This window comes from Pseudorasbora parva, chromosome 8, assembly GCF_024679245.1.
Source record: "Pseudorasbora parva isolate DD20220531a chromosome 8, ASM2467924v1, whole genome shotgun sequence".
Taxonomy (NCBI): domain Eukaryota; kingdom Metazoa; phylum Chordata; class Actinopteri; order Cypriniformes; family Gobionidae; genus Pseudorasbora; species Pseudorasbora parva.
Genome location: NC_090179.1, coordinates 6,591,357 through 6,617,623, shown reverse-complemented (window position 1 = coordinate 6,617,623; position 26,267 = coordinate 6,591,357). Strand labels below are relative to the sequence as shown.

The window sequence follows — 26,267 nt, the reverse complement described above, 5'->3', positions numbered from 1 at the left end:
TTTTCCAAACCGGGTTTTTGTCTTATTCTGAATCACTGTAACGTTACACACAAAATAAGTTATTCCCGCTGCGGATTAGCACAATATCTGCGTGACTCACCACAAACAGAGAGAAGTAGATCCGGCTGCAATGTTCCCCCACGAGACGCCTGCGGTTCTGTTTATGAAGCGCCAGAGCGCCAAAAGTTACAGCTTGCTATAGCTCCGAGTATTGGCATGATTGCATGTGCGATACTGATCTCGTACAAAAATCTAATAGACAAGTTGATATTAAGTAACAACGTTTTAGCCACAACACTGTCTATTTGTGAAAATCAAAGCCTCACCAGAACTGATTCGCATCTCCAAGCGATTCGATTCAAATGAATCTTGTGTTTAGAACTATTGACTGAATGACTTGCCGCCACCTACTGGCGGTTTTTATTTTCATATTTATACTTTGCATGGACTTTTTTTATTTAAAATATTAAACTTTTAAAGTTTAATTTGTACATATTTCTAAATTCAAAAACGTATATGTAAAACATTCATACAACATTAACTCATGCATTAAATGCATAGGTGTTTGATAGTATGAAGTCCAGTTCTGCTTTTTGTGTGTATTTGTGCTGTACTCTCAGAAGTTAATGATAATATAATGTCAGAATTATGTTGAATTTAAGAAATTGACAGATGATGCATACATTTAATAAGATTAGAAAACATTGCTCTTATAATGGTAAAAATGACCCTGGACATTAAAGGACAAATATCGTCCTGTAATGGGAAAGTTATAATTGGAATGTGTTTGATGGATTAGAATGTGCTCCTAAATTTTTGAATGTGCTCCTAAATTTTTTTAATTAGGAGCACAAGTGCTCCTCAAGAAAAAAGTTAGCGTAGAGCCCTGCAGTCTAAGTCCTATGCAACTGACCCCAGATTCATAAGATGATTATTTAATATATCCATGTTAAACCAGTTCTTTAAGCATAAAGATTTATTGGCAAACGTTATATTGGCATTATTCCACAAGGAAGTGTGAGTAGAGAAATGTAAAAGCTGTTTCTTGTTTTAGTTATGTTTGCTGCTTGTAAAACAACTACACACTGTAAATATCGTATTTATTCAATTATGTGAAGTTAAAATGTCGGACAAATTATTTCCCGTATTTTTTTGAGTGTCAGATTATTCCACTATTAAATACGGCAAGTATCCTACTGATGTATGATAACAGTTCAAAAGTAAAAATCTTAAATTATTAAGCGCGATCATCTTATGACGTCAACCGGAGAGGAAATCATGTGACAGAAAAGGCGCAAAGTTTATACCACTTTCCGACAAACGGGGGTCTTTATCCGAATACGTTGACAAAATATATCTTATTGCGTCATACTTTGCACTTTCTCTAAGCAGTTTGACAATAAATAATGCTTTATAATATTCTCGGCATGAATTCTTATGTTATATGTGCCACATAAAATGGATGCGTCCAAGCGTTCCCGCTAAGTAGATGGTACAATCCGCTCTCGGGTCAAAGTTCATAAGAGCTGCAGTGCGCGTTTCGCTCGTGCCGGGTTTTTAATTTCTTAATTTTGGAATTGGTGGTCATTTCGTTTTATTTCCTGCAGAAAGATGGCCTCAGGTAAAAAAAAAAAACAAACACACTTATACACGTAACATATAATAGCACCTATAACGCAGTAAATAATCTTTATTCGTTTGCTTTTCGATGTTGTGAGACATAAAGGATAATTAACGCGGCGCGTTAGCATTAGCGGCTAAACCGACGGCGCGGGATTTGCTATTGCTTAAATGTGAAAGTATGTTGACGACAGAAAATATAAGGCTCTTTAAACAAACTCTTATATGTTTAAGTCTACACAGCGAGTCGGCCAGTGTGTTGATGTGAAAGCTGTGGATGGGCGTTTAGCCGCCGTGCTCATGGTGTGGCGTGGTGAGATCGTTAGCATAGCAGTTATCTGATGGTTAGCGTTACACACACACACGGCTGTACGAGCGGTCGATTGACGTTTGAGTGAAACTCGTTTAAACCTATCCGTTACAGTTCTGTTTACCTGTTTACACATCAAATGGTGTGCTTATTTATTTCTGTTTCTTTTCGTAGATTCAGGCTACGGCCAGCCTGGCGCTCAACAAAGGCAAGTGATGCTTAACTTACTGTATGTGTGTGTGTGTGTGTGTGTCTCTATATATATGTATGTTTGTATATGTGTATATATGTATGTATATGTGTATGTGTATATATGAGTGTGTGTTTGTAATACTAATAATTAATGCAGGTAAGTAAATATGTAGATGTGGCGCTAAGGTTTCTTAATCGTAAAAATTATAGCCTGTGAAGATTAAAGCTGATGCCATCAGGTTCCCCCAAAGTGTGTTTGTTTCTGGATGTGTAACTTGTTGTTCTTTATTGTACAGCTACGGCTCTTATGGTGGATCCCAAGGCTTTCAAAGTGGACAGGTAATGCTTGCTTTAGTTATATTTAGCACAATAAAACCGCAATCGCTGACTATTGTGCTGTACAAAAAAAAACTGATTACCAATCAAAACAATGCAAATCAGACATCCAATTATACCTTACGTAAAACTAGGCCTTCTCTAAAAGGTTGGATTTAAGTTTTGAGATTCTGTAAAGCCTGGTCTAATAGTTGACATTAGGCTATTCCACAATTTGGGACTGACTATGGCAAAAGCCTGGTCTCCCTTTTTAGCTGTGATCTGGGCACATTTAGCACTTTTAAGTCAAGTTTTAATAGAGTCTGGGAATCAACGTCACTGCGCGTTGCATTCTGGGCAGCCGCCGCCATGTTTTAGGTCACGCTCAGGAGCGTACAATGATAACAAATACGAATCACTAGAGAAAAAAAACACTGTATTCGCGTTATTTAAGAACTGCTTGCACTCACTTGGAATGAATGTACTAATATTTGAATCTCTTGCGTACATGAGCATTCAGTCGTAATGCCAGGACATTGCACATATTCATCTAATTTCATACAATCAGAAATCATACGGCCGTCTATCGCACCACACACAGGACTACACATTGCTTTCTCTTTCGCAGTTTTTTTTTTTAATATAGCCTAACGAAAAGGTCTGTATCTGATATTTAAAATAATATTGCTTGATCTCAGCCTGTGGGTCATTTGTTTAATCAACATATATCATATCGCAATTTCATAGTGTAACGTAATCATAAGGGATAACATATGAGTATGGCTTGTGATGCAGCTTTGAAATTATTTGAATTGTGAACGCAACTTTAGCCTTACAGTACTAAACAGTTTTACTGGACTTAAAAGGTGGAAGTACAAGTCCTTCTACTGAGAGAAGCAATGAAGAATTTCCAGATGTGTTTACATTATTTATGGCGTAACGTTACGTATATGCGGTTCAGAAATCATAAATCTGTAATATATCGGTTATGAATAATAAATAAATAAATAAACACAAATTATAAAGACATATTTTGGATAAGCTGTTTATTTTTATTGAGGTTTACTTTCAACTTCACCTGTTGTTTCCAAGCTGGTAAACTGACAAATTGCACGTCATTTGAGGGTTTTTAACCCCACGCAGTTCACGAGAGCGGCTATAGCAGTCCATAACACAGCAAGCGTACACCATTAGAATGTGTTTTTAACTATCTAACACAAGTTTTTACGTCTACCTTCACTACTACACATTCGCTATGTAGTGTCTGTGTCCTAAAGTCCACGAATGAGATCCAAAGTGCTGTTTCCAGGAGGGAAAGCTAAACAATCACACTCCATTTGCGATTAGGTTTTCTCTCCGGTCGTGAGTGCGATTATGGCAGTTAATGACACAACACGTGTTCACCATTATAACTGTTTTTAGCTGAATTAGTTCTACTTTTAGAACTAAAAGCGTCAATTTCCTATACAACACAGTATCGACAGCGGGCTCCGTGACCTAAAGTCTCAAAATGCATTGCGTTGCTTACGTCACGATCCCAGACTCTATACCTCAAAGTGAGTAAAACCTTAAATCCCATCTTTCAATTTAATTTTATAACTTAATTTATACAGAATAGTGTATGAAAATGTAAATTTAAAGAGACATACATAAGAATACATATGTTTTACAACACCCACGGGCAGAAATTAATAAAAACAGTGCCTGTTCTTAGCTACGCTCCAAAAACCTGCCTTTTCCCAGAGAACGCGTCATATGACGCAACGACAGGCAAACATAGTCGCTGCAGCGTTGGCTCTCAGCGTGGGTTTACATAGTCTGAGAGGTGGAAACAGAAAATAGTCGTTATCGTAATTATAGTTATAGTAGGTTTGACTTGTCACAATGGTGAATTCTGTTGTCTCAATGGTGAATCAATAAAAGATCGTTGTTACAATGACTGTGTTTACATGAACAGCCTGTTCCCGTCCTAGCCGAAAGACTAACTGCTTTCACACACGTACTCCACAGTACATGTGAGCTCATTTACAGTATGTCCGTCGGAAATACGAAGAGGTGAGTAGTATATCAGCCGACTAAGCTCGGCATTCCAGCTGTCCGGTTATGTTGTTCAGATATACGGCCCAATTCTGCAGAAGCAGAACATGCGGACACCTACGTCTAAAAGCAGTTAATGATTAAACATCAGCTAGTAATTTCTACAAAATTTCACGATAAACTATGTTGTGTTGAAATGCACAGAATGTCTATCCCTATCTGACCGTCACAGGTGTAAGCTATAGCCTACATCCTACAACATTCACTTAAAATTTGGGATCTAAATTAATTATTTTAAGATGCGTATTGCTGGCATAGATGGTGACAATTTACATGGATGCTTGAAAAACAACACCGTCGACAGAAATATTGATAAATATGATTTATTAAAGATACTGCAATGTGATAAACATGGAGACAACGTTAGCCACAATTAGCTGTGGTCACTCACCAAGACACCTGCCCAATTCTCAACTGATTCTCCTCACACCACAACTCTATCTCTCTCCTCTGTCCATTTACCCTTCCCCTTAACTCTCCCTGACCCCTCTCTCGCCTAGGCGGCTCGTAATTATACGGCAATAGCCCATCGTAAGAGTTGACATTTATCCCAACTGCAACCTCTTCGCTGTCTGACTCCATTACAAAGAGACGATGTTTACTGGCCGTTGCTTCACTTCCGATCAGAGCGTTTTTCACAACGGAAGTAATTTTACTCACAATGTCTTTAAAAAAAATGCACATTTATGATTAATTTCTTCACGCAAGTAGAGTTCCTATACTATTTATCTACAGGTTAATTCACAGTGATCTTCAACTTGAAAGATGGGCTTTAAACGCTATTCTAAAACACGCAGGCAACCAATGCAGAGAGCACAAGTAATGTGCTCATTTTACTTATGCCAGTGAGAAGTCGAGCAGTTGCATTTTGGACTATTTGCAAACCGCTAATATAGGATTCATGACTTGTTAATCTGCACCTTCATAGTGTTTTAGCTCAATGATGGTTTGTTTTTCCAGCAGGGATATGGTCAGGGGAATGGAAGTGGCTCTTACGGTGCACAGAGCTTTAGTGGTTATGGACAGGCTGGTGGTATGTGATCTCTAACTTGATATGAATGAATCGGTCAGATAAAAAAGGATGTTGTGTAATTGGCTTGCTTCTTAAAGGAGAGAGTTATGGCCAGTCGTCTCAGGGATACTCCTCCGCTGGCTACAGTCAACCGCAGGCGCAGCCGAGCTTGGAAAGCTATGGACAACAGGCTTCTGACGCCTCACCTGGGTAAGAGATCTGACTTCTCCATTACAGACACACCTCGTGTATCAAGCTTTAAAGAGTTAGTTTACCAAAATGAAGTTGATCTGCTTACCCCCAGTTCATCCAACACGTAGATGTCTTTGTTTCTTCAGAAGAGCACAAATTAAGATTTTTAAAGGGTTAGTTCACCCAAAAATGAAATGCATGTCATTAACTCCTCACCCTAATTTCGTTCCACACCAGTAAGACCTCCGTTTGTCTTAACACAGTTTAAGATATTTTATATTTAGTCAGAGCGTATGCAAGTGTATGCAAACTATACTGTCCATGTCCCGAAAGGGAATAAAAACATTATCAGAGTAGTCCAAATTAGACATCAGCGGGTTAATTAGAGTCTCTTGAAGCATCGAAAATACTTTTTGGTATATATATTGTGTATGTGTATATATGTGTGTGTAGTGCAGTGGTTGAAGATAAAAAAAATCTTCATTTGTGTTCCACTGAAGAAACAAACACACCTACATGTTGGATGCCCTGGGGGTCAGCAGATAAACATCACGGGCTCATTTTTGGGTGAACTATCCCTTTAAACCTCTATTGCTGATGACATGCAGAAAACTGCTCGTCACGAACCTCTTGAGTCCTTGTGTCAATCAAGCAAGATCTTCTTTTTTCTGTTAAGTTTGGCACTTTAGCTGCAAATATTGTTTAAGGAGGCACAATATTGACTCTTTGCTGAAACTGGATATTGTTTCCAGTCGTGTTACAATTTTGGCTTCATTTAAAGCCACAAAAGTGCTACATTAAGTGGTTTAGATCTTTTATTTAACCGAGTTTAACCTTTTTGTTAATCTTAAGGCTTTTAGTAACAACCATTTACCTTTGAATTTCAGTATTTGTGTCGCCATAGTTGTTACTGTAAAACATGGATTTGAGACATGGCTCCTGATGGGCCTTGTTTAGCTCCAAACCTGATCAATTTCATATGAAATGGTGTAGGTGAGGCCATGCCTGGCATGGGGCAAGGCCCTAAAATCACAGGCAGGGCAGGACGATATGGCCAAAAATCATATATTTGTTATTTTTTTGGTTGAATAGCAATACACTGTATATATCCCGGTATTTTCTACTTTTTTTTTCTTTCTATTTGGTTAAAAAAATCTGTATTTTAAAATTTTCGCATGATGCCCAAAAAAAGTTTACATTTATTAAACTAAAAATAAAAACAAAAGCATCCTAGCCTATATTTGATTATCCCAGATCCCATAATGGACACTTTCATAAATATATTTGTATGTAGGTTTACGATTTCACACATGGCACATTAATTGTCTAAAAGCAAATATTTTAGAAATTTTTGTGTATTTTAGTCGAATGATTGCGCTCCTATTCTTCCGTTTGGCACGCATCAGCTCACACACTGAAGCCTGAATTTCAGCGGAGATTCAAATGTAGAAGGATCGTCCTCTCCTGACAGCACAATGGACATTTTTATGACTTTCTAACATTTACAGATGGGAAATATACCAGTTAAATGTAAGTTATGCACTGGGAAAGCACCACATTTCAAGCGCATTAAACACTGCATGTATTTATATGCACAAGTATCTCTGAGCATCTGACGGGGCAAGATGCTTTAAAGTCCCAGTAAACCGGAAGTAGCGAGTGAGTTTTCTTCAGTGCTGTGACTTATTTCCAAGTGAAATGAGTAGGGGTGACCCCGAATAGTCGAAGATTCGATGCATCGATATGCGGAGCCTGATTCGACCACCGATCTCACGGTCGAATCTTCGTGGGTGTTATGAAACGAGGATCTTACCATTTTGGCAATATGGGGGTGCTCAAATTTTTTAAAGACGTGTCGCGGCGCTGTGCTGAGCATCGGTGTGCGACCCCTTTAAGGGCGCTTCACACACCGCACCTTTAAAATTTGAACATGTTCAATGAGTGTACACACACCAGCGGCAGCATTCAGCGCCTGTCCGCGGCCACTCAGGAAGTTGTTTAAAATCCTGCCGCACCACAGAGCGCTTTCGTGCAGCTCATCTTTCAGTCAATTCAAAATTGAGCTCGCGTGTATATAATGTGCGCGTCAGGTGGCGGTGTGCTGCCGTATGTGCGCATATGACCAGTCATTTTCTCCGTCATCACTCGCGCGCTCTGAGAAGATCTGACGCTGTGTGTGCATCATCCGAGAGCGCGCAAATGTTGAGTTATCTTTCAAGTCTTGCGCTTAAACGGACAAACTCGCACAAATATGTCAACATGTCCATCTTGATGAGTATCGCAGCAGACATAGTGAACTGTATAGTATGCACAGTCGACCCTGCATCAGGTCTTAAAGGCGCAGTGGCCTTTACTGCTGCCGGAGTGATGTCCTTATATTTAGTTTGACATCACTCACTGCTCTTGATTGAATAGCTTTTGTAAGTTTAATAAGGATTAAGCTTTCATTTAAACAGTTAAATATGCAGTTATTTTACATTTGATTACTTTATTCAATTTCTGTCCCTTTCTGCAGGCCAGTAGGCCTGTACATTATTAATGTACACGAGTGCGGTCGAGTCAAACATTTTAGTTTGATCTGTATTTTTCGGCTTTGGTTTCTTCTTTTTTGGTTTCGGCCAAGAATTATTTTGGTGCATCCCTACTGACAATGTTCTGCTCGGTTTGTTGTCAACACTCTTCAAAGATGCCAGAACTAATAGTTTCATTGTTGGCCCATAAAAAAGGAAGCCATAAAAGACCACATCATCCAAATGCCACATCCAGGTAAAAAGAGCGCACAGAGTATGGAAGTAAAACTGTGCCACTGGATTTTGAATTCTAATTTTTAGCACTGAATTTTGTTACATCGAATTTTTAACACTGAATTTTATTTTGCATCTAAATCAGACTTTGAATTTTAAAAGCCATCGAATTTCTAGCTCTGTTTTTTTTTGCCTATGACATTTTTTCAATGTTTTAAAAAAATTCAGTGTAAAAAGAAATTCAACGTCTCAAAAAATTCAGTGTAAAAAAATTCAACGTCTCAAAAGATTCAGTGTTAAAAAATTCAACGTCTCAAAAGATTCAGTGTAAAATAATTCAACGTCTCAAAAAATTCAGTGTAAAAATATTCAGAGTCAACATCCGGGTAACCAAGGAGAAGCAATCGATCCCTGTATCAAATCATCCAACATCCAGCCAATCATTTACGCTCCATTGGTCATGAGTAAACTCACTGAAGCGCCATCGTGTGTGTTCTGAGCCATGCTGCTGAGCTCTGGAGCTCACCTGAAGTGAGCTTCCCCGCCAGTGCCGTTTCTAGGCATAGGCAAACTAGGCGGTCGCCTAGGGCGCCAACAGCTGGGGGGCGTCAATGAGTCCCCGCCCCAACAAGATTTTTTAGTTATTTCATATATATTTTATTATTAATATTTCGTACTTTTGCTATTTTAAGGCATTATGATTAGTTGCGATTATTGGAGTGAAGTCGCCATGGTGATAGTGGCGCTGCTGTAATGAAATGAGATCATGTAGAGGGCGGCAGGGAACGTCGTCATCCGTGGCGTTGTAACGCTTGTGTCCGAGTGAAAAATGTGGATAGCTCACTTAATGTAACTGGAGTGGATGCAAACACGGAGGCGATTAACATCAAACAGATCGCACTTTATTCCCCGCTGAACTCTCATCACAAACTCCCTTTCCATCCACATCATTACTTAATAAAACAAAATAACTGTTAGCAACAGAAAACAGAAAATAATCCCCACACATGGGAGCTCAAGAGTCAGTGCGCACATACACAAAATGCAGACTTCGTTTGCAGGGAGCGCGCTCAACTCTTAAAGGGGCCACACTATATTTCTACTCGGTACAGCGTGCTTTAGTTTCATCATCATGAAAAGGTCCAAGCCATCAGGGGCTCAGTATCGTAAAAAGAAAGCGAAATATACAGGTATAGCCTACTTATTGGTTACTTGTTCTCTACTAAGCTGGTCCCTCTATCATAACGTTGAGCAAAACATTACACTGAATATTAGTACTGGACGGACCACACGCCATGCTCATTTCAGGTGCAGAACATTATTATAGCAGTTAATTTGAATAATTTTTTTTTACATCAGAGATAGCTGTTTAGTGTAAATTGATCAAGTAGGCTAATACTGTCATAACCATGGGCATCACTAGGCCCTTTTTTATGAACTTATGCATCAGCCCCCCTTAAAAAAATATGTGATTAACCTTTAAAACATGAAACTGGCGCAAGGCTTCGGCTACTGCTTCGTCCCGTCTTTTAGTCTTTGTGTCAGTGTGTTCTTCAATCCGCAGCGGCGCCGAGTGACATGGTTTTCAAGCTATTGTTATCTAATTTTTTGGCCTTCAGAACATCTTAAAATACACATATGTAGATCATAGAAATCAAATTTTTCTCGGGGGAGCATGCCCCCGAACCCCCAACATCTGTGATCTCAGAGATAATAAACCTACATTATTCGATTAATGCATGTACAATATGCCCATGAAATAAGGAAGTCATATTTACTTAATAAGTTGAAGTTTAAAAAAAACATATGCAACATATGAATCTCGCCTAGGGTGCCAGAAAGGCTAGAAACGGCCCTGTTCCCCGCCTTCCTGTTTCAGCGTCACATGACCAATGGAGCGTAAATGATTGGCTGGATGTTGGATGATTTGATACAGGGATCGATTGCTTCTCCTTGGTTACCCGGATGTTGACTCTGAATATTTTTACACTGAATTTTTTGAGACGTTGAATTATTTTACACTGAATCTTTTGAGACGTTGAATTTTTTAACACTGAATCTTTTGAGACGTTGAATTTTTTTACACTGAATTTTTTGAGACGTTGAATTTCTTTTTACACTGAATTTTTTTTAAACATTGAAAAAATGTCATAGGCAAAAAAAACAGAGCTAGAAATTCGATGGCTTTTAAAATTCAAAGTCTGATTTAGATGCAAAATAAAATTCAGTGTTAAAAATTCGATGTAAAAAAATTCAGTGCTAAAAATTTGAATTCAAAATCCAGTGGCACAGTTTTACTTCCATAACAGAGCCCTACTCATTTAATGAAATGTTTTAAACAAGGCGGTCTTGTTTACATACAGTGACTAGCCTGAATGCTGGAGCAACAACTCGGTGAGAAACAGACAGAAATAAGTTTGGCGCTTTTATTTCCAACATGATCTCATTCATGGCTGTTTTATTTCATTCATGTGAAGTTACGTCTATTGTGAGTTTGTCTCTACTTAGCGTAACTACATATCTCATAACATTTGTGGTTATGTTAAACAAAGTTTATTAACTAAACGATGTAGGTTATATTACCTTTGAAATCCGCTGTTGGCTCATCTCCCCTCAGACGCAGTCCTAATGGTGCGCTTGTATGCAACTCTCAAAACGTCCTCAAGACGGCGCCATTTAACAGGAAATCTGATATTACAAAACCGATACCCGATTATGGGAAAATGCTTAAATATCAGGAATCTGATATATCGGTCGGTCAATATTAAAAACTCAGAGCCTCCATACATATTGTTTTTAAAATACTACATGTATATTTTATCACAGCCATAATTAGCACACCAAGTCCCTGTAAACTTTGCGTCTAAAGCCTTAGACATATACTGCCAGTCTCTGTCCAGGATCAATGGATGCACAGAAATTGGTCTTTTTAATATGTGTCTCCAGTATCGCTGGCAAAGCATCAAACTGAGCCACTGACGCTCGAAAGTAAACTTTAAACCGGTCTGGATAATCCCGCTGCCCCTTTACATGATCGCAGGAGTGGATGGACACCATTTCCTCTTCTTTTTTTTTCTCTTTAAGAAGAGTGGAAGAAATCATCCTTAATACTTGAATACGTAATTATTTTTTATTTAATTTTACCGTAACATTCATTAATACGCATCGGACTCGGTTTGCAAGGTCTCTGTGTTTTGACATTTTTCAAATCACAAATATGCAAAAATGCATGCGAAAAATACGGGACTTGGAAGATTTTGAATCATGAGGACTTTAACCTGTTAACTATATCTTACCAGTTATTTTGAAGCCCTTAATAGAAAGTTTCATATTAGGACCGATCGTATCTTGCACTTTACCTGCTTCAGCTCATTCTGCCAACTCTGCTATTATTTAGATGCACTCTTATCGATCTACTGTATATCAATATAAACAGTTTTGCCTTGTTCTCAATCGTTTCTGAAAAATATATGTTGTACAAACTCGATATGCCGCCCAGCCCTAGCCACACGTGCCATAGGGTGACCTGACTGCTGTGAAAAGCTGTTTCTGTGGACAATCAATAATGCACTGGAAAAGCCATACTTTTACCCACACCAACTTATGAAATCCCCTTGCCTCCTTTCTATCTCGTTGCAGTTATGGTGAGAAGTCATACGGGCAGCCTCGATCTTACGGGCAGCCGGCTGCGGCCGGTGCAGGTGGAGGAGCGTATGGGCAGTCCAGCGGCTCCTATGGGGGCTCTCAAGGTGGCTATGTGCGACGCAACGATGGTAATCTTTTCGTAATGTGCTGCTCTGTACAAATTTAATCACATTGTGTCTTTGGGCATTTTCAGACCTGTAGATAGTTTACTTTGTTCTGAAACAGTGACTAAATTTGTTACAATAAAGCATTTTCTTCTTGGTTCGATTCGCTTTCACAAGGCAAAATTTTGAATGCCCCAAAATGTGTTCACACAAGTCACACGTGAGCAAAACTCTTATCTCTGCGTCATCCATCAAGATGATTGACAGGTTTGCTCCACGAGCTCGTGGCTTCATCTGTAGCTGTTGGGACATTTCTACGAATGTAGACGCTATTCCCGCTCTAACAGATGCATTTATATTAATATTATTATACTTAAAACTGTTATAATGCAGATAGAGCGGGGTGGATGCTAGATGGCATTCTTGCAATGCATAAGAGCAAACACATTTCAAGAAGAGGCACTCTTAGGTTTTCAGAATCATAGTCCCTTTTTATATAACTCTTTCCCGTTATGATTTGATTCCGCTTAGTCTGTCGGGTGGATTACTTTCACCTCTACCGAACCGCCCTAGAGTTTGTTTTCAATTGGCCTGAGACTGCCTCATTCAGGCAATCTCGGAGCGATTGTTTTGGTGTTCATTTTTGCCTAAACGAACCGAACTAAAGTCGAAAATGCGGCATGTTCCGAAACGAGAGCTCCAGACAAGCCAGATGTGTGAACGCCTTTAAACGTTACCCCCCCTCCCCTCAGGTGATGCCCCCCGCAGGTATGGCGACGATGGTGGCTCGGACAGGGCTGAGGGTTTCAGGGGCAGAGGCCGTGGGGGTTTTGATCGGGGTGGTTATGACCGTGGAGGCTTTGACAGAGGTGGCCGAGGAGGCCCACCCTCCGGTATGGGGTAAGTGTGCCCACCCCACAAGGTATTTCAGCACTCAGTTGAAAAAAAAAATCCTTTCAGGTCTAAGTGCATTTTCATTCTTTTAAATTTGGCTTTTACTTTTATTATTTGAAGTGGATGTACTCTTAATGGACCCAGCATCTGTTTGTTTCTGTGAAGTGACACTCCACCCAAAGGAATGTGGTCAACTTATTGCAGTTAGTTGTTGGATGCTTATAAATATCTTCTAGGCCACAGTAGCCCTGGTTTCTCCATTTCCAGTACATATGCATCAAAATGCATCATTCACATATGGGACATGTTATAGCTCAAAACACACACACACAATCTATGGATATTTCCCTCAAGGTTTCATCTGCTCTAGAATTGGTGAGATCTTAAATGTCTTGAAGACTGAGCTGTGAATTGACTTAAAGTAGGGCTGTCACAATTCCTTGTTTTTGAAATTGGAGTACTCCATTAAAAAAAAAAAAATCCTTGATTTGCCCGTTACCCGTGTCGAGTAACCGGCAAAATGCCGGAAAAGTGACTTATTCAACAGATGGGAATCCTTGAAATGCATTAGACCGTTTTTCTTAGGCTGCACAAAGTGTAAAAACAATAATATAGCAAAGTGCTATCATGAATGCGCAGTCATAAATGCGCGCCTTTATTTACACGCGTGGTGTGCCTCAGAGCGGCTCCGTTCACAGTAAATGCTGCTCCACATAAATGTCATTTGCAACCCAAACAAGTGAGTTTGGGTTGCTTCTAACGTTCATTTGGGAACTCAATGTGCGCCATAGGGTTGGGCAGATAGATGATGCCATTACAATACAAATTACACTCAATCCTGTTTAATGAACAATTTAAACGTTAAAAATAACACTAACGCCAAATGCATTATAGGCTACTAGATGTTTTACACAAACTAAACCAATGATAATCAAATGGCGGACTGAGGTATTTCAGCATGTTTCGCTCTGGACCGCGAGACTCATTTCAACTAGAAACAGCAGTGCGGATCATGCCACAACCACTTGGGATCGTTTGTGCTGATGATATCTCAGCGCTATATCCTCTAGTTACATCTAAAGCCAAATGCTCTTCAAGCCCTTTCAGCTCTGCACGTTCTCACGGCATATTAATGGAGATCAACACTCAAACGCAAACCCCCGATGTCATCGGCCATAAATCATATCCACGCACTTATCTGTAGGCCTCGCCTGATGCCAACTTGGGAGAGATCGCTCGACCCTTGTGCTCCATTTCATTAGATTCGTCAGGCAAATAATTTATAAAGCAATGCCAATACAGGACAATACATCATTATCTTTCAAAGTATGCAGTCTCGTTTTCAAAGTATGCAGTCTCGTTTTCAAAATGAGTTTAAACCCTCGCTCTGAGTAAGCATGTTTTGATTTCCCCAATGTTCTTGTTCAAGAGTTTACATTGGCTGTAGTATTTTCATTTGGTTAAGTGGCTAAATATTGAAGATTAACTGAAGTTAAGTATGTATTGTCATTTTGCCAAACAAGGATTTGATCTGCTGTAAAGTGTAACAATCACCAGGTTGCTGGTGTCCTCTGCAGGCACTGGTTATAATTCATTACTTGACACAAATTAAAGGTTCACCCAAAAATGAAACTGTGATGTTTATCTGCCTGCCTTCAGGGCATCCTAGATGTAGGTGTTTGTTTCTTCAGTAGAAAACAAATGACGATTTGGGTCTTCAATTAGAAGATTAATTGAAGAATTAATCAGTTAGTTCACCCAAAAATGAAATGTATGTCACTAACTCCTCACCCTAATGTCGCTCCACACCCGTAAGACCTCCGTTCATCTTCACACAGTTTAAGATATTTTATATTTAGTCCGAGAGCGTATGCAAGTGTATGCACACTATACTGTTCATGTCCAGAAAGGGAATAAAAACATCATCACAGTAGTCCATATGAGACATCAGTGGGTTAATTAGGGTCTCTTGAATCATCGGAAATACATTTTGGTCCAAAAATAGCAAAAACTACTACTTTATTCAGCATTGTCTTCACGTTCATTTTCAATCCTCAAATAAAGATTCAAACGGTCATGAATCAGCGAATCGATTCATGATTCGGCTCGCCAATGTCACCTGATTTCAGCAGTTTAGCACACAATCCTAATCATGAATCAATTCATAACCGTTTGAATCTTTATTTGAGGTTTTTGAAAACGAACACAGCCGAGAACACAATGCTGAATGAAGTCCAGTGGACCAAAATGTATTTTTGATGCTTCAAGAGATTGTAATCAACCCACTGATGTCTCATATGGACTACTGTGATGTTTTTATTCACTTTCTGGACATGAACATATAGTGGGCATACACTCTCGGACTAAAAATAAAATATCTTAAACTGTGTGTGAAATCAACGGAGGTCTTACTGGTGTGGAACAATATTAGGGTGATGAGTTAATGACCTACACTTTCGGGTGAACTAACCCTTTAAGACATCAATGTGTCTCCACAAGCCACAGGGCTTTTTTTCTTTTTCTTTTTTTTTTAATCACTCAAAGAAGTAAACCCCATTGACATGCATTATAAGAGCAACTTTATAAGTTAAAAATCTTCATTTGTGTTCTACTGAAGAAACAAACACACCGACATCTAGGATGCCCTGGGGGTCAGCAGATAAACATCACATTAAAAGGATAGTTCACCCCAAAAATGAAACTGTGATAAGGTAATCATTAAGTTTTCAAATGCAAGTAATATGGTTTTATAGAACAGTTACTTTTATTTGAATCAAATCTCATTATAAATTAATTTTAAAGGTTTAAGTCTTTGCTTGGGTTTATTTTTACTCAAGTTAATAAAAAACGAAAACTTGATTTACTAAAGTGATTAGTGACAGCCCTAAATGAAAGCGTGGCTAATTATGGAGAGACTCCGCTTACACTTTTTCAAGGCCAAATTGATCGGTCCGTTTCCCTTAAGTCAAATACTAATTTTGGAAGAAAAAAGGCCAACAAAAACAGAAGTTACCCACAGAAGCTGATTGGAGGATTGGGAACGACTGGTCGAATTCAGTTAATTTAATGCTCATTTCTTCTGGTCTCCATTTGTTCCCATCAACTTTTCCTGCTTCCCTTTGGGAGCGTGTTCACATAGGAAGGTTCGGCTACAAGGAACAGTTCTCAGTCACTCCACATGAATCGCTGTCTGTAACGGTGTTGTTTCTTTTTGTGTTAACTGGTCTACATTTTATACTACAGGTATCAAAGTGAGTGAAATTAAAGTTGGACCACAGCCTTTGGAGCTCATAAGCACTCATAATGGAAGACAATGTGTGCTTCTCTACACGAGTGCCACAGCAAATCTAGTTTTGTTTCTTGAAAAATGAAAGAGGGAGCAGGGAGGTTGTCCTCTGTGCTCTTCTCTGGTTTTAGTTACGTCACAGTCTCAATTCAGAGCGCATCAAATCTTGAAGTTCATCCAAAATCATTCTAATTTGGAAAGAGGCTTGCCTTTTGGTTTCTATTTAAATGTTTATGTACATTTGGCCCATCATCCTTAACCTATCTGTCAATGGGAGCCGTTTCCTCCTCAGTAGTAAACCTTGGCATGAATACTGATAAAGAGGGAGCCTTGCGCTCCCAGGTTTCAACAAAGGAAAGCCATCATATCTTCAATTTTTCCTCTGCAGTGGTGGTGACCGTGGTGGCTACAAAAATTACGGTGGTAAGTGATGAGCATCAGAACTGTCTCAGTGGGGGAAAAGAGATAAGAAATACAGAGATTAGCTGGCAAATGAACTCTTTGAGCCACCTTTTTTATTTTATTTCAATCCAAAGGAACATCACCTTATTGTCTTTATTGCTGTCCTCTCTGGTAGTGCTCTTGTGGGCTAAAGTCTAACAACTACCCAGCTTTACTCTTGTAAAATGGTATCATTGCATGAATTAAATGCCAGTCTTCTGGATGCCACCTGCACATGGTGAAGAACCAACATGATTTAGAAACATGAATACTTGGATTTATTTTTTGCTAGACTCACAGAAATTTGCCCTGGTGTACAAAGGTATTGTTGGAAATGGTGCAGCAATTTTGGACACACTGGTGCATAGCTTAAACTGCCATTTTGTAAAGGTCAAATCTACATAGCATATCAATTTGGTTTGATTTCTTTTATTCATACACTTTGTATTGAAATAAGGGTTTATGGCAAGTTCTCAAAGTTGTGTTTCTCTTTCGTGTCTTGTTGTTTTTCAGGACCCAGAGACTATGGTCAAAAGGATGATGGAGGTAAGTGCTCGTGAGAAGTGGGGGAGCATGTAGTGGTTTTATTTGAGTTTGCATGAAGGTAGTGAAGGTTACCTTGGTGTGTGAATGTATTGTAATGGTGTCATGACGCCGATATTAATATATTCTCCCTATTCCAGATGGCGATCAGGATAATTCGGACAATAATACCATCTTTGTCCAAGGTCTTGGAGAGGACGTCACCACTCAGGAAGTGGGTGACTTCTTCAAACAAATCGGAATCATAAAGGCAAGTTCAGTTTCTTTTCCCCCTAAAATCAGTTTGTGGCTTTATTTCTGAAATTACTAAAACTGACACTACATTCGTATTAATCCAGGAAAATATCATCTCAAAGCATTCAATATTTTAAAATGTAATTGAATTTAAACCCTTCCTTTGCCAAACAAAGCAGAGCACTGTACCTTTTCCTCTAAAATACTGATGTGACTCTGTACCACAACCAGTCATAAGGGTCAAATTTCTTATTCTATTTATTGATATTTATATATCTAAGATTTCCCTTGTATTTGTTATTGTAAATATTGAAGAATCTGAGGGTGTAAAAATATAAATGTTGAGAAACTCCTTTTACAATTGTCCAAATGAAGTCCTTAGCAATGTATATTACTATTATTAATACATGTTATATATTTATAACATGTCTTAATGGAACGTGATCTTTACTTAATATCCTAATGATTTGGCATAAAGCAATCATTTCGACCCGTACAATGGACTGTTGGCTATTGCCACAAATTTCGCAGTGCGATTTATTGCCTGGTGTTATGCTCCAGGGTCGTTCATTTTATTTATAATTCTCAAATGAAATGGTGAAATGCAGAGTAAGTGCATGTTCTCATGAGACGGCAGATGCTGAAAACAGGTAAATGTCGTAAACGCAACCATCTTAATTTGTAAATGTAATGAGTGTCTTTTTGTGGTGTAGTAATTCACACTAATCCAAGGTTTTTTCCTTTTCTATTGTCCTCATTTATTCCAAAATTTGCCAAATTCCACATTAAACAGTAACTTGCACTTTTTTCTGTCTGTTTTCTGCATTATGAAAATCATAGAGCCCTAGTCAAAAGCTTCAGTGGCATAAATAACCTGGATTTACAGTTGTGAAGTTGCTTAATCTTTACCAATTTCTTAAACAGCTCAATAAGAAGACGGGCTTACCCATGATCAATCTGTACTCTGATAAAGCCACTGGACGATTGAAGGGTGAAGCCACGGTCTCCTTTGATGATCCACCCTCAGCCAAAGCTGCCATTGATTGGTTTGATGGTAAGAGCAACATCCTTGCGGTCTCTCTGACTTTGATAGCCCCATAATCCCTAATTATAATGCCATTTTGTTTTCCTGGAATATAGGAAAGGAGTTTAAAGGAAAACCCATCAAGGTGTCGTTTGCTACCAGAAGGGCGGAGTTCACCCAGAGAGGTGGCGGCCGAGGAAGTGGAGGCCGCGGTGGTACGTTCTCGAAATCTGGACTCTTTGTCTAATGAAACCAGTTTGATATTTGGTCTTGTTTGGATTGAAACAAGGGTTATGAAAATAATTTCATGCTGGTCTGTGCTCAAAGGTTTCCGAGGCAGAGGTGGCTTTGGCGGCGGTCCCTCGTTTGATGTCAGGGGAGGAGACTGGCCTTGCCCCAACAGGTTCGGTCCATGTAGAGCAGTGGCTCAATCTTTTTTCAGTGGTGTGAAATAACTAGCCTAACCAGTGCAAAGCATTTTTGGTTAAAAAAAAAAAACTTTAAAAAGAGCACTGCGCCGTCAGGGTCTGTGTACTTTTGTGTCCATTCATTTTTTGATTTAATATCAAGTTGAAAAATTAGAAGGCGGCTCATTTATTCATTTTTCGTTTTTTGAAAATTAAAAAAAGAGAATTCGGCTTGATTTTAAATGTTTAGTTTCGGGAATAGAATATGGATAAAAAGCTTGAATATTCGATTTCCACGTGTTGGCTTTCAAGAAACACCCCTTTCCGCTGATTGATCAACCCGTGGCGCTTTCAGCGTCTCCGCTGCTGGACGGATTATTAAAGTGTGTAATAAACTTGCATCAAACAACCGGACTAATGCTTTGACACAGTTCACACTGCAGGGACAAGTGTTTTTCACACAGCTTTTTCCTCACAGATTTTGATAGGTAAACTCAATAAAACCAGTGATGTGTCGAAGTAAGCTGATGGGTTATGTGGGTGCAGATGCAAGGTAACCTACATTAATATTTCTGAAATAATCAGCTTATATTTCTCTAGCACGTCGGTTGTCGTAGCCTATCCATGCCTATAGAGAAGAAAACACTTTTGTCCCTGCGGCGCAATCTGCCAAAGGATTAGTCCGGTTGTTTGATGAGAGGGTTTATTACACACTTTAATAATTCACATTTACACTTATGCATTTAGCAGACGCTTTTATCCAAAGCGACTTACAACTCAGGAGTACAGGAAGCGATCCGTCAAGAAGAGGCAAAGAAAACACAAAACGTGCCCTAAATACCAAGATCTATATACTACTCAGAGTAGCAGAAACCAGAAACGGGAAGAAGAAAAGAGAAATGGAGGAGGAGTTTTTTAAAAAAAAAATTTATGGTAAGATGAAGTGCTCATGTAGTAATCCGTCCAGCAGCGGAGGACTGTTATTCTGCAGTCCGTGGAGACACTGAAAGCGGCACGGGTTGATCTTTGGTTGACCAATCAGCGGAAAGGGGTTTATTGATTTATTGAAAGCCAACACGTGGAAATCAAATATTCAAGCTTTTTATCCATATTCTATCCCTGAAACTAAACATTTAAAATCAAGCCGAATTCTCGTTTTTTTTTATTTTTCAGAAAAAAATGAATAAATGAGCCATTTTTATTTTACTTGATATTAAATCGAAAAACGAATGGGTCCGTGTACTTTTGCGGCCATCGGTGTCTGTTTTATTAAACTTTGGAACAGATAAACACACACAATTCAAACATTTGAAAAAAGAAAAACAAAACCATTTTGAGCATTTTAAATGATGATCAACATACCATCCTCTTTTGGGATCATAGTAAAGATCTGTTCTCAAAAGGAAATCTAACTTAATTTGAAATAAAAGCAGACATAGCTACAAAAAGTAATAAAATATCCATCTTAAAATATCTTTTTAAGAATCAAATTTAAAATTAATTTTATGAACTTGTTTTTTCCTGAAACATTTATAAATAATTATAACGAGTTTTTACATGATGCCACTTTTTAAATGTATGCATGTTTTAAATCCCCGTGGCGTGACGTCACGTACCCCCATTTGAGAAGCACTGATGTAGAGCGTGTTTTTTAGAGAGGGATATGTAGTCGGATTGTGTTCATTTATGCACCTCTCCTTGCAGCTCTTGTGGAAACATGAACTTTGCCAGAAGATATGAATGCAACAAGTGTGGAACGCCGAAACCAGAAGGCGAGAGTTATGGAGGTGGTAAGTTTGAAATGAAATGTGACCAACAATAGAGGATGCGAATTACCCCAACTCTTCTGAAATGGCTTGTGACTATCAAGCCAGAGTCCTGCACATTTTACGTAACCGTGAAGTTCAGCACCAGATCTGACTTGTGAAAATACCAAAATTAAATCCACACCTGCCTAGACCCGGTAATATTTGGCCCGTTACCCGATCCGTGCCCGCCATAAATCACACACACAAAAAATAAAGCATTTTAATCAGTGATTTTAATCTTGCACATCTCTCAACATCACAGCCGAGTCATGAATGGGCTAATAAACAGGCTAACGTGACTTTAAAGACTCGTCAAGCATTTGATAGACTCCGTCCACCAGTGTTGGGTGTAATTAGTTACTGTAATTTACTTTGCCCTTGAAAAGGTAAAGTAGGGGATTACTTATTTTTCTGTATTTTAATTGGTTACTTCTAATGTATTTGAACCAAATATAATTATACATAATGCAGAAGTAGATTTAACATCAACATTTAAAGTCTAACTTTAAAATGCATGCTTGTATGTATCCTTCTCACATTTGTAATACTTTGGTCAGTTAATAAGTTATTTATGTAGTTTTATATTCATTTGAATTAATTAAAAGCCGTTTCATGTCTAACCTTGAAAGGTTGATAAAGGAATTGGTAAGTAAATACTTTTTGGAGAGTAATTTGTACAGTAATGTAATTACACTATTGAAGATGTATTAGTAGCTAATAATTACTTTTTTTAAAGTAACTTACCCAACACTGCTGTCCACTCGCCAACTTTACTTTTACTTTATCCATAGCTACTCTTGCAACGCTCGCTCCAACTGGGCTACGAGAGGCGTCAACAATAGTGGTGGTGACGTGATGGTCAAATGGCAGATCAGTGTTGCATGTGTAATGGTTATTTAGACAGAGACATTTTTCATCCACGCTACTAACGCAACGAGTTAATTATCCGTCCGCATCCCCGCCCGTGAATTTTAGGAATGTCAATACACCCGTTTTAGCCACGTTTGTGCGGATGCCTACGGTGGCCCAGTAGTGCAGCCGTACTAAATTAAACCACAACACAATAGAAATGCTCCTGACCACGAGGGGGGGCTCGGAGTGCAAAAAAGTTAGTTTTCCTTGCCATTGCTTGATAGATTGGCCAGTCTAACAAAGATAAACACTACGATCAGTTTTAAGTGTGTAACCATTAAATATCAATTCAAAATCACCTACAGGCATTATAGCTGCATAGTTATACGCGCTTGATGCCCTAGGGAACGTCTGCCAATTCCTCCAAGTGGTAGAAATGAATAATTTAATGAATTAAAGTGACTTAACATTTAAAAACAGACATGTTCAAATTCCACAGCTTTTATTGAGTCAGGTTTGTAGAGTACAATAATGCACAACATTGTTTAAATTAGGGCTGGGCGATATGGAGCAAAAAATATATCTCAATCTTTACAGGAAAAATAACCCTAAAAACTACAGCAAAAACAAATATGCCAAATACCACAAATTCTTTTTTTTTTTTATTGAAGTGCAAAGATGTAGGAACAAAGTGCTTTTGCGACATTTAAAAAAAAAAACTCCCTGATTACATAAATAATAATAATTTAACTGTAAAAGAAAATAAATAATATTGCCTTTTCCTTTATTTCATGCTTTCAAAAGATGAATCAAAGACTCCCTTTTTTACACTTAAAGTAAACAGTAAGCATTTTGCAGAAAGATGGGGGCATGCCTGAGATAAAAATAAACTGATTGTCATAACACCACTTCCTGGTAAATTTGTATCAATTCAAACAGTGATGTTTGTCATGAGTTTGACAAAATTCAAACTCATCATGCGGATCATGTAGTGTGGATCACACGAGCTGAATTTCACTTCGTTTCCAGTTACAGAACGAAAAATATGAATGTCAGAAGGTAGGCTATATGATACAGTACGACTTACAGAAGAGCACCGCGTGTCTCAGGACACCCGGGATGTCGCGTTTTTCCCTCATGGTTAAAACATGAATAGACCTATTCATCATCCCGTGATAAAGCTGACAAAATAATGATATTGCAATAATTTTTACATGTTTTCAAATATGCGATCATTTTGATATTTTAACCGAAAACCATGCGATCAGTTAGACACAAATCATAAACTGACATGATTGCAACTGCGTCTTATTATAACTAATCCTAACCTGTTTGCGGACGCCGCTGTGTTCAATGAGACAACACGCGAGGGGGAACAAAAGCAACGAGGCGGGAGGCGCGAGCACAGCACAGAGAAGGCAAACAAGCAAAGTGGCGGAATCAGAAATAAATATAAACAATATATCGATATATACGATATGTCCAAATCCATATCGAGTTTAAAAAATATCTCTATTTTAAATATTGAGATATCGCCCACCCCTAGATTAAATGTTCAAATTCCAAAGTCATTTTAATTCATAAAATTGTTTCAACCACTTGGTGGAATTGGGAGACGTTCCCTTGGGCATAAAGCGCCGTAAACGCGAGTAAAAGCGTTCACGAGTATAAATATGCCGCTATAGTGCCTGTAGGTGATTTTGAGTTATGTCATGTCCGTATACAATGGTAAAACAAACTTTTTTGCACTCCAAGAGGCCCCCGTGGTCAGGAGCATTTCCATTGTGGTTTAATTTAGTACGGCTGCACTACTGGGCCACCGTAGATACCCAACCAGTTGCTGGACTATACCATGCAGAGATTGATGTTGCCACTTTTTTTTCCATAGACCGCGGCGGTCGGGGCGGATACGGAGGGGACCGCGGGGACCGTGGAGGCTTCAGAGGGGGCAGAGGCGGCGGTGGTTTCAGGGGAGGAGACCGTGGAGGCTATGGTGGTGGTGGAGGAGGTGGATACAAAATGGGCGGAAGGTATGAGAACCCTACAGTCAACTCTACAGTCAATCATAATCTTTGAGGTGTGTAACATTTGCCTCCTTCCCAAAGGGGAGACCACAGAGAAGAGCGACGTGGCCGGCCATACTGAAGACTTTGCGGATGCCATTCCAGACCGTTGTTTATTGTGGGGTGGGGGTTGAGAGGGTAAGGGGAGAGGTTTGTGTCTGCATACCTTTCTGTTGCATGAGCGTCCTTCATATACTGTTTGAAACAAGCAGTTTTTCCCATAAATGTTGAATCTACTGTGCGGGGCTGAGGAAGGCTGAGTGTAGGGAAGGGAATGAATTTGATCTCTGAGCCGCCACTTTGTTAACCTTCAGTCCTTTAAGGAAATGGCAAAACGGGCCACAGATCAGCTTTAAAGGATAATTTTGCTCTAGGTGAAGGGGGTGGGGCCAAATGTTATTTTTGTTACTTTTTAATTTCCTGAATTGTTGAATCCGGCATTTAGTGTGTGATAGATTTGTGAAATGCTTATTGTTTTGTAAAAATCAATCAACACAAACTGTTTTACTTGTTTCTTTTTGTTTTTCTTTTTGCAAAAAATATTAAACACCCTTTTGATCTTAATGTTTCTGTCTCTTGAGGAGGGGGGCGGGCTATTTCAAAACTACACGCTACACACCGTACAGTAAATAATATTCAACTGCAAAAAAAACTAAGAGCAGTGTTTAAAAAGGCCTGTGAAAGCAGAATGGTGCAACTATTGTATCTGAACAAACAAATGTGAAATCATGAAAGCACAATTTGGCATGTTTCACTGTCATCATAAAACACACAATAACCCAATATGCATGAAACATCTCTTTTTTTTATTTCAAAGAAGTCCATTTTAAGGCAACCAGGTAACTTATATTATTATTTTTTTGTTTGTTTAAACGGTATACTGGGAGCACCTTTGAATTATCATAAACCCTTTTGACAGAATTTGAGAATAAGGGTGTGGTTTTCACTTCAAAAGTTTCTGTAGTCTCACCTTTTGCACCCCTCACGAGGACAGTGAGCCATAGATGAGCTGCTTTTCAAAGAATTTTTTTTTTTTAATTCACTTTTCAAAATGAATGGCCTATAAAAAAAAAAATCTTAAGACTAGACTTTATTTTTAATGCAAGTAATGATAGTTCAAAAAATAAATTAGCCCATGATTTATTCACGCTGGAGCCATCCTAGCTGTATATGACGTTCTTCTTCCAGAGGAACAGTTATATTAAAACTGCTCCGGGGAAATGATAAAGGCCTTCTGAAGTGAAGCCATGTGTTTGTCTTGATTACTGTTTTGACTAAAGGACTTGTGTTTATATATTACCTTTTCTTTTTTTAAAGTAAATTTATAAATAATCTTATCACTGCTTTGACGCTATCTGTCCTGTACAAGGCCATATATAAGGGTTATTCCCTCTACTGGCTAAAATACCAAACACACTCTCCTGAAACATTACGTTGAAAACTAAAATGAAAATATATATCTTCTTTTAAAGGTGCCCTAGAATGATTTGAAACTGTTAAATTGTTCTCTATCTACATAGGTATGTGGCAAAAACAGAGCATTACATCCTAGGGACAATTTATAGGGTTGTAAATGGACCTGTAAAACATTATCTGGACAATTTTTGCCCTTAAATAAGCCACACATTTTGATGCTTAAAGGTCAACTCCGGGGAATTTTTAAGTTTATCTTGATCGTTATATCTTCGTGAGTACAGTCTAGAAAGAAAAACGAACCGGATTGGTGCTTGCCACACGGAGCTGTTACAGTTAATGTCCAGAGCTATGGAAGTAAAACTGTGCCACTGGATTTTGAATTCTAATTTTTAGCACTGAATTTTTTTACATCGAATTTTTAACACTGAATTTTATTTTGCATCTAAATCAGACTTTGAATTTTAAAAGCCATCGAATTTCTAGCTCTGTTTTTTTTTTTGCCTATGACATTTTTTCAATGTTTTAAAAAAATTCAGTTTAAAAAGAAATTCAACGTCTCAAAAAATTCAGTGTAAAAAAATTCAACGTCTCAAAAGATTCAGTGTAAAAAAATTCAACGTCTCAAAAGATTCAGTGTAAAATAATTCAACGTCTCAAAAAATTCAGTGTAAAAATATTCAGAGTTAACATCCGGGTAACCAAGGAGAAGCAATCGATCCCTGTATCAAATCATCCAACATCCAGCCAATCATTTACGCTCCATTGGTCATGAGTAAACTCACTGAAGCGCCATCGTGTGTGTTCTGAGCCATGCTGCTGAGCTCTGGAGCTCACCTGAAGTGAACTTCCCCGCCAGTGCCGTTTCTAGGCATAGTCAGAAGCTGTGTCCCAAAGTGAAGGGTGCGCACTTCGAAGGCCATGCACTTCGAAGGCCAGACCAGGCCACGCCTTCAAAGTGCACGAAGTGCACGAAGGGCGAACCGAGGGACAGGGTTGCCAGGTCTGAATAATAAAACCCCTCCAATTGTCATTCAAAAGTATCGGAATCACAGCCAGAATGGGCCAAAA

General features: G+C 38.7%; 1 protein-coding gene across 3 annotated transcripts; it reads left to right on the top strand.

Moving 5' to 3' along the window:
* The first annotated feature begins 1,494 nt into the window (after positions 1–1,494).
* Positions 1,495–24,347, top strand: taf15 (TAF15 RNA polymerase II, TATA box binding protein (TBP)-associated factor). Of its 3 annotated transcripts, none has more exons than XM_067450012.1 (16): positions 1,495–1,621; positions 2,105–2,138; positions 2,419–2,461; positions 5,498–5,567; positions 5,645–5,756; positions 12,122–12,255; positions 12,984–13,131; positions 16,800–16,834; positions 17,366–17,398; positions 17,536–17,645; positions 18,554–18,683; positions 18,770–18,868; positions 18,981–19,056; positions 20,765–20,850; positions 23,609–23,750; positions 23,826–24,347. In XM_067450012.1, the coding sequence occupies exons 1-16, from the start codon at positions 1,612–1,614 to the stop codon at positions 23,863–23,865; spliced, it is 1,302 nt and encodes a 433-aa protein (XP_067306113.1). In that variant the 5' UTR covers positions 1,495–1,611; the 3' UTR covers positions 23,866–24,347. The 3 variants fall into 3 exon arrangements, with proteins under 3 accessions (XP_067306113.1, XP_067306114.1, XP_067306112.1); XM_067450013.1 differs by having other exon boundaries at positions 5,495–5,567; positions 12,122–12,231; XM_067450011.1 differs by having other exon boundaries at positions 5,495–5,567.
* Positions 24,348–26,267: the final 1,920 nt, after the last annotated feature.

Excerpts from the sequence above, each read along its gene's own strand:
- taf15 (XM_067450011.1), top strand. Across the intron at positions 12,256-12,983 it reads CTATGTGCGACGCAACGATG|GTGATGCCCCCCGCAGGTAT; the intron begins GTAATCTTTTCG and ends CCCTCCCCTCAG. Across the intron at positions 17,399-17,535 it reads TGGTCAAAAGGATGATGGAG|ATGGCGATCAGGATAATTCG; the intron begins GTAAGTGCTCGT and ends TCCCTATTCCAG.